General features: G+C 40.8%; 1 protein-coding gene across 1 annotated transcript; it reads left to right on the top strand.

Moving 5' to 3' along the window:
- The first annotated feature begins 5,621 nt into the window (after positions 1–5,621).
- barhl2 (BarH-like homeobox 2) lies at positions 5,622–8,563 on the top strand. The gene is made up of 3 exons (XM_084547630.1): positions 5,622–6,266; positions 6,905–7,130; positions 8,090–8,563. Exons 1-3 carry the CDS (start codon positions 5,696–5,698, stop codon positions 8,400–8,402), a joined length of 1,110 nt encoding a protein of 369 aa, XP_084403756.1. The 5' UTR covers positions 5,622–5,695; the 3' UTR covers positions 8,403–8,563.
- Positions 8,564–9,076: the final 513 nt, after the last annotated feature.

The following is a 9,076-nucleotide window of genomic DNA, read 5'->3' as shown; positions in this document are numbered from 1 at the left end:
ATCTTTGCCTTTTTTTCCACCGCGATGAAATGAAAAATGGTATCCGTTAGCCAGAGGAGAGGGATGTTGTCCTGCATGTGTAATATGATCACTAATACAGTCGTAAAAGACAGTAATCGGTGTGAATGTCCCCAATACTGTCTTCGACATCCACCACATACTGATGTGCCGTTAATAACCCGTCTATTTACTGTAGCAAACAGTCGTGTGTGCAGTCTGTCATTTAGTCTCAACAGTGGCCAGGTCATGTTAAATCAATAGAGGTCCACAAACGTATTAAAACACTAAATTTTAACCCTTCCAGATAACATTTAGCAGTCATAAGCCAAATATAAACAGCTCATATATGATTATAACTCTATGTAATGTAGTTGTAACCATGTTGAAGACTGAATTTTCACATTTGTATATATGTTTGTGTGACAGTTATACAATCAAGGAAGCACCAGCATAGTTGAAGCCATGACACCACAATATAACACAGTTATTACCATTTGAAATCTCCAATATTCATTTGTGAATATTCATTTATTACATTTTTATATATTTATTTCTAGATAAGGTTCATCCGTTAGTGTAGTGATTTCTACAAGTCATTACATTAAACGAATGATTTGTGTGTATAATATCTTTCTGACAAAATTAACTGATACAGTACTTACAGGTATCTGTACACTGTCATAGTCATAGATAGCCAATAAACTATCCATAAATCTGATTGCAACCACATTACTGTGTAATAAGCCACCTGTTAAGCGTTTGAATGCTGCTTATTGATGCTAAATGTTAAATGACTGTGATCTTGAATGCGATTTTATGCACGCAGAATATGAGCCAGTCCACCTCTGCGTTCAGAGTCGTCACCTCAGAACCACTGCGGTCGTTCAGTTTCCAGCCGCCCGGCGGATGTAAAGTTTTGTCATTTGGAGAGCGTCAGCAGCTGGCTCTGAGGTGAGGGTTGAGCAAACTGTTGCCGCAGTTGCACCAACATCTCTCACAAAGAGTCAAATTCAAGTGCACCACTCACGTCCAAACCCTGGCAACTATGTCAGAAATGAAAAGGGTGCATACTGTCGTCATTACAAGTAGGTTTCAATTCTAAAATATTAGTTTATTATTTGTTATATAATATATATATATATATATATATATATATATATATATATCATTTTAGATTAATAAAGGATATAGGAGTTTTTCTACACACTGTTTTTCTAAAAAGTGTAAAATAAATTTAACTTAGTTTCCAGGGTTATAATCAGAAAAGAAAAGTCGAACACTCAAAAGGGTGTGAAACATAATTTCTCAAACTGTTAAAAAAAAAAAAAAAAAAGATTGTGTTCATGGACCAGTGAGGCTTTACTTTTTAATTTTAGCTGTGATTCTTGTGTCTCTCTGGTAGCGGCAAAGATGTCTCTCTTCACCCTGAACTTTGGTGTCAACAGCACCCCGTTTATTTCCCTGTTTCCGCCGGTTCTCCTCTAAACCACACATTCCCTCTTATCTTACCCTGACCTCACACACACACACACACACACACACACACAAAAAGATTAAGTGTCTGATATTTGCCCGAGCCAGATACTTCAAAACACATAAGACCTCCGTGTGCCCAGGTGCTAAAACGGTCTTGAAGTCTGGGAGGATATTTCACAAGAGGTTCGTTTTCACTTTACTAGAAGTAAGTCGTCATTGCAACAGGCTGATATTCACCAACTTGGTTCAAGGACTTTAAAGGATTTGGGTTTTTAGGGTTGTGAGGCTGTGAGAATAGCAAATCCTCTAATAGCTTTATACGTCTTGTTAATAAAAAGCGTTTCTCTTGCTTTGGCCCTGACCGGCGTGAAGTGACGTCTGTGTGATACAGGTTTGATTAGTCACTGTGATCTTCTGACTTCATGCATGCATATCAGACAGCTTGTTCTTTTGCAGCATTTAATCAATGTAATCACCCCCTCCATCTGTCAAGGGCAACTTTGATGGGGTGGCCGGTTGCAGCCCTCAGATGCTGACACATTTCCATGCCATAACAATGTGAAGTGATTGAGTGGAGGACGGTGTTCTGCTGCTTCTGTTTTAAAGTATTTATTTGCAATTTTCCATAATATTAATTATTATAATGATGTTTTAAAAATTATTTTGAAAAGCCACTATTCTGGACAACAGCAGGTTGGATCATAGACACCTAAAAGCAATTCCACAAAATGTCAATTTGTCCTTTAGCTCATGCAAATTCAGTTTGTTTTAATTAAGTAGTATTTCTTTAGCAGCTGCAATGGAGCTCTATTATGTTGATTTCAAATTTATTATAAGTAGGGAATATTGGTATTTACATTATATAAGCTGCATTTTGGTAGCCATGATTTGAGCTTTTTCTTTTGAGCCCCTAGAGTTTTAAATGTAATTTAATTATAATTATTATTATTCATTTAATTATAGTTTAGTAGAGAAAATGCCATTTCTAAAATAGAGGCGTTAAAAATAAACAAAAAAAAAAAGAATTATATGCGTAATTTAGAAACCTGTCCTCTGTAAGCTGTCCTCTGTCTGTTTTTTGTTTTTGTTTTAATGACATTTCCCCGGAAAAATTACGAATATATATTAAATAAATGAGACCTCGGCTGTGTTATCTTTATAATGCAACAACTCCTGCTTTTATGTAATGTTGCTACAGAGACATTAATCCCGCCTTTATTTTTAACCGCGTCCTGTTTTAAAACTTGCGCAAAAACTCTCCTAAGTCTCTGTGCATGTCCGGCTTTCTCCAGCATCCTCCCTCTCCCCCCTACCCACACACCACCACCACCACCACCCCTCCATCCCATCCCAGCAGTGACTGACAGTCTAAATGCGGGGGTGTCTCTCTGTAAACGCTGCAACTGTGCAACCTAAAGGTCGCCAGCGGTGAAGTGACAGCTTACACGCAAAGCCGCCAGAGAATCAATATGGTGCCAGCCACTGTTGCACCGTCCCCATCATCGACCATCAGCTGAGGCCAATAAGACGATACCCTAACTGGTAGCATTCAATTTGCTCCTGCGGCGCCTTAAAGCTAATAAAGCGATTGATTGGTCCTGTTTTCAGTTGATGAGCAGCCCGTGCGCCTCTCCACACATTGACTGACGTGTTTAAGCATCGCTTTGATCCGATCTGAGCGATTTGTAGGGAATAAGGTTCCGAAAAGGCCTGATTACAGGCTGCTTGTGGACAGGATATTGTAATTGGCGCTCCACTGTGGGGAGAATGCACGTTGTGAACGTGTGCGCCAATGCTGCTCTTAAAATCTCGTTAATATGACTGTCTCCGTCCACTGGGCTCCATCAGCGGTCGATAACTGCGAAAAAAAGCGAGTTCTGTAAGTGAAATGTAAAGCAATTCTGCTCGTTAAAGGGCAGCTGAGGCCTCGGTTTGCTCTTGAACTTCACTCCAGCAGAGACTGGCCTCGCTTTTGTCGCCGCCTTGTGCTCAAACTCTGCCTGCATCTTACGCGGGAGGAGGATGAACACCCACTGAGAGATGGTCTGGGAGTAAAATCCCTATTTCCCTTCTCTGCCGGTTAGCCCACTGTGGCATTTAATTTAAAGCAATTAAACTAAAATAATAAGATTTAAATAATCTGGTTTAAAGTATGAGAGAAAATGGATTTTAAAATTAAATGCTGGGGTCAATATTAACATTAAAAGCAAAGCGTGAATAATATATTATCAACACAGGTTTATCATAATAAAAAGGGTGGCAGTTAGTAATAACTTTTCTTCCTTCATTTTCTGCTGCAGTCCAGGAATTCAATATTTGCCAACAAAATTAATAAAAATAAAAAATAAGAAGTTAAAACTTACTCATTTTGAGGCATTAAAGAAATTATTTGCAAAATTCTTCACAATTTGTTGAATGTACATGCCCGTTTTATAAGGAAAAAAAATCTTTTTAATAGACAAACTCTATCCTGGATTATTGCTAATTTCAAAGTCAAATTAAATCAAGGACAAACCTACGAATCCGGACTTTTGAGCGGCATAAAATAATCTTCATCAGCCTCACATGAATAATCATCACCCATCAGCACCATCTCCTGTGCCAACCTGCCGGAGGAGAAAGAAGAAAAGGGAAATAATAATAACGGGAGCTAAAACCCCTGCTCGATGATCCGTCCACAAATTCAGGGAAAGGTTGCGGTGACTGTGGAGAAAGAAGAAATTACATTTAGGTCCGCCAAAAGGAGGATGAAAAAAAAAAAAAACAAAAAAAAAAAAACATGTGCAGCCACCTTCACCTACCTATGAGAAGTGGCATTTCCCATCATCCGGAGAGTCTGCACTTCCAGAGCTGCAGCCTCTCTCTGCAGACACTTTGTCAGCTTGAGCCGCACATCTCCCCCCCCACCCCACCCCACATCCTTCAGATCCGCGTCGAGAGGAGGAAAAAGTGCTGAATTTCTACTACCTTTGAACGCTCATTAGCACCTCATAATTACTTTACTAATTAGGGTGACATGGTTATTAACAAGATGCACTGTCATGACAGTCACCACTACTCCTCCCCGCTTCTAAATATGTCGACCTTGCGACTCTCAGAATATATCCATAAAGATAGATCAGATGCCACCCCGTGACACCGCAGCCGGTTATCTGGGCGCCTTCGTGGCCTGATTTGCAGCCTTTTATATTCTAACTTTTTTTTTTCTTTTCTCTCAACTCAAAGTCAGGGCTAAAATGCAGCCAATTTAAAATACGGCAACAGTTGCGCATTTTACGCGCAACTTTTCCAAGATGCAGAACCATTAAAACAAATAAAAAGTAACGTCTGTACATGAATAAATAAATGTTTCTTGTTTGTCCTACCATGCTGGAGCTGCCACTGAGGATTTCCTTTCCCTTTAAGTTGCACTTTTGTAAAATTATTTAGAGCTCTTGATTTCATTTTTAAATTTCAAAATTCTCCCACGTCTTTTCTGTCGCGGCCGGGATTTCATATAAAAATGTTTCCAGCGTGGCCTGAAAGCACATGCATGTGTTTTTCTTTTTTTTTTGTTGTTTTTTTTTTTTCTTTCCTCCTTTTTCTTTTTTCAAAGAGCCGTAGCCTACTAAACTCGGCGCGATGGTTGGCTTGAACCGTCTCGATAAAGAAACAACTCCCCGATTGGCTGAGGCGCCGGAGCCGGTCGGGGATGCAAGCCAATGGCGGCAGAGGGAGGTGGGCGTGTGGGTGGGGAGGAGGGAGAGAGAAAAAGGCGTCGAGTGTTTATTATAAAGGAGAAAATATTAATTCCCCCTCGCCGTGGGCCGTGACGTCAGTATAGGAAGTCATTGTAGAGCAACACTGGAGCGATTAGCAGCAAAAAGGGGGAGCCTGATGTCGAGGAGTCAGCCCTATGTATATCTCTCTATACGCCTCAACTTTTAACACAAAGTTCAATATCCAAACACTAAAAGGGACGTGGACTACCAGACCCACACTTTGCTTTTCCGCATTTTCATTGAATGTAACATCTTGGACCATAGTCTGAGCCGCTTGTAAACGTGGATTTTGTTTCTTTCCTGGGTTTATTTATCAATATTTTTTTATTATTTTACTTTATTTTTATTTTTTTTCTATATATATAACTCAGAGTTAATTTTGCAGACGTTCTTGTGATTTGCACCGGAGGAGAAGCATCTCGCTGTTGTTATGAAGACTTCATCCCTCCTTTCTTAATATGGAAGGATCCAGCGGGTCGAGTTTTGGGATAGACACTATTTTATCCAGCGCTTCTAACTCTGGTAACCCCGTGCTAATGAACGGAGATTTTCGGCTCGGCGACAGCAGGACAGCGGATTTCAGGAGCCAGGCAACCCCGTCGCCATGCTCGGAGATAGACACTGTGGGAACGGCCCCCTCGTCCCCCATCTCGGTCACCATGGAGCACGGCGGCGATCCGCATCTGGTGCCGGACAGCCTTCAGCATCATCACCAACACCACCACAACCAGCCGCAGAGTTTGCCGCTGTCGCCTCAGCAGCAGCAGCAGCAGCAGCAGCAGCCGCTCGCCGGGGCCGGCTGCGCCCCGAGGACTGCCACCTCCTCGTTTTTAATCAAAGACATTTTAGGCGACAGTAAACCGCTGGCAGCCTGCGCACCTTACAGCACCAGTGTATCCTCACCCCATCACACGCCAAAACCAGAAAGTGCCACGGCTCCGGACGGCTTCAGGCCCAAGTTGGAACAAGACGAAAACAGAAGCAAGTTGGACAGGAGAGATGACATTCAAAGTGAAATGAAATGCAACGGTAAGCTCACATCTGATGTTATTTACCCTTGAAAGATGCCATGTGCTGCTTGCTTCGTTTGCTAAAATATCTCAGTCTTTTAAATCCAGTTGAGTTTAAAGATTATAGGCTGCAAAAAGCCTAAATACAGCTAGGGACTGAGGGAAATTACACAGTTACTTAATAATAATAATAATAACAATAATGATGATGATAAAAATATTAATAATCAGATTCTTTGTCTTATTCTTCCAGCTTCCTTTATTAGTCTAATAGATGTGAAAACAGATGTAAGCCTGGTGATTTTCCCTGTGCGCGGGGCCTCCCTAGTGGGTCAATTAGAGAGATTATTGTTCTTCCTAGAGGGGGGATCATGGCGCACTGAAACACAGCTACAAATAGAGATGGATTGATATATTGATTTCTCGTTTTCTGAAAGAAAAAACTGCACGTGACAAACAAGCGCAAGTTTCTTTTATTGCTTTTTGCTGTGCCACACATGTGGCGGAAGAAGTTGTGGAAAGTTTGACAGGAGCCTGATACAGTGCTCTGTGCCATTATTTGATCACATTCAAAAAATGTATACACATTTTGCATGCTGTGCGGAGGGGGGTTCTCAAGGAGGCTGTTTTTGCTTAACTCCAATGCTTTCGCCTTAGGGACTAAAGAAGAGGGTGACCGGGAAATCTCGAGTAGCAGAGACAGTCCACCGGTGCGCACGAAAAAACCTCGGAAAGCACGGACAGCCTTTACCGACCACCAGCTCAACCAGCTGGAGAGGAGCTTTGAGCGACAAAAATACCTCAGCGTCCAGGACCGCATGGATCTGGCCGCGGCTCTCAACCTGACAGACACACAAGTCAAGACCTGGTACCAAAACAGAAGGTAGGCGGCCATCATCATAACTATTATTATTAAGAACTGCACAAAAAAAACTACCAAGCCAGGGAGAAGAGTGGCGCAACAAGAACTTGAATGTTTGGTCCTTTAGGGGAAAAAAAAAAAAAAAAAAAAAACTACCACACTAATAAGACAAAAAAAAATTGTCTCGTCATATTTTTTCCCTTGAAGTTGCAGAATTATTTCCCAGCTCCTTTAATTCACATTTGACAGGCCTGTATTTGTATCTTGCACCGCTTCTCCTTCACACCTCTAATTCATTCAGCGGGGAAGGAAATAAATAAAATCAAGCCAGATTTATATTAAATAATTTCTGCCAAACTCCTTGTTTTTAGTTTTAATCATTTTTATTTGCGAAAGCAAAGAAAAAAATTGTTTAGTTGTCTGGCAAAAAAATGCAGACACAAGTGAGACAGACATTTAGACACAATCACAGTGATGTAGTGTCTCATGTCACTGTTTTTATAAGGAAAAACACGCAGTGAATTTTCCGCAAATGTATATCTTTTATTTGCTTTTACTTGTTTTCCTATTGATTTATCTTAATTGTTGCTTTTTGTATAATTTATAGCCTAAACTGTTATTGGATCAGTGCATTTATTTAATTTGTTCCTCATGCGCATCTTATTGCAAAAATTCTCTCACTTTAAAAAATGATCTTTTGAAATTGTTCAGCCACGACCCTTCAAAACAAAAGTTTATTTGAAGACTTTATTACAGAGTCTGTATTTATTACCTTGATATTTTACAGAGGTGTGAGAACATAAGAATAATTTGAACTATAACATAATTCTGTCCTTTTTTTTGTGCCTAATTAAACCTTAACATATATTCGTGCCTGCAATAATTAGGCCTCTGCATACCAATTGAAGGGGCGTTTGGGGAATAAGCAGAGAGCGAAGTGATTAAATAATTCATCTGTTGTATTTTGATCTGATTTCCAGGACGAAGTGGAAGAGGCAAACGGCGGTCGGATTAGAGCTCCTGGCTGAAGCAGGAAACTACTCGGCCTTACAGAGAATGTTCCCGTCGCCCTATTTCTACCACCCGAGCCTGCTGGGCACCGTGGACAGCACGACGGCAGCCGCGGCGGCCGCAGCCATGTACAGCAGTATGTACCGGACTCCTTCCGCGCCGCATCCCAGCCTCCAGAGACCTCTTGTCCCGAGGGTGCTCATTCATGGCCTTGGGCCGGGGGGGCAGCCGGCACTAAACCCCCTGTCTAACCCCATGTCCGGCACACCGCATCCGCGGTAAAAACAAAACAAAACAAAAAAAAAAAAACGCGAATTAAGACGATGACCAGAAAACCTGGTTGAACACGTGATGTGAGTAACAGCATCGGAACCACATTGCAGGACGTTTTTTTTCCTATCTGTCCACTCCCCCCCAAAAAAGACACATTTAAAGACATTTTACAGAAGTAAAGGAGGTATTTAATATAGGCCCGGATAGCCTCAACCCGGTCCTAAAGACTTTCTGTCCGGGCCCAGAGGACTGCTCATGTTTGATTGTTTGTTTGTCTTTTGTACAAATACACTTACATTAGCAAATAAACTTATAAAGTTTATTAGATGGAGAAGAACTGAATGAATAAAGAAGTAATGATACTAATTGAATTGTAGGCGCCTCTATTGAAACCGAGTCAAAATTTCTTTTTTCTTTTTCTTTTTTTATAAAGAAAAAACTTTCATACAAGGAGATGAAGATGCAAAAATCCAAAGCGCGTTTTTTTCACAATTTAAATGTAAATACTATTCTAGCATTTACATTTCATTTGCAAAATCCTAAAAAAAAAAAATCATTGCCATATTTCCCGTGCTCTTATTTTAGGCTCTCCCAGCCTACACATATTGATGTTTTAGCCATGGCTAATCCACATAATCCCAGCTCGCCGCATTTTAAGGCTGACATCATTTTCTGACATGGAT

The sequence above is a fragment of the Chelon labrosus genome (assembly GCF_963514085.1).
Source record: "Chelon labrosus genome assembly, chromosome: 7".
Taxonomy (NCBI): Eukaryota; Metazoa; Chordata; class Actinopteri; order Mugiliformes; family Mugilidae; genus Chelon; species Chelon labrosus.
Note: the sequence above shows the minus strand (reverse complement) of the source record. Positions and strands in the feature narration are given on the sequence as shown.

What these genes read in the sequence shown, in the direction of transcription:
- barhl2 (XM_084547630.1), top strand. Translation starts at nt 5,696, where the DNA reads ATGGAAGGATCCAGCGGGTCGAGTTTTGGGATAGACACTATTTTATCC. An exon ending in AAGTGAAATGAAATGCAACG is followed by an intron (nt 6,267 to 6,904) that starts GTAAGCTCACAT and finishes CTTTCGCCTTAG; the next exon opens with GGACTAAAGAAGAGGGTGAC. An exon ending in ACCTGGTACCAAAACAGAAG is followed by an intron (nt 7,131 to 8,089) that starts GTAGGCGGCCAT and finishes TCTGATTTCCAG; the next exon opens with GACGAAGTGGAAGAGGCAAA.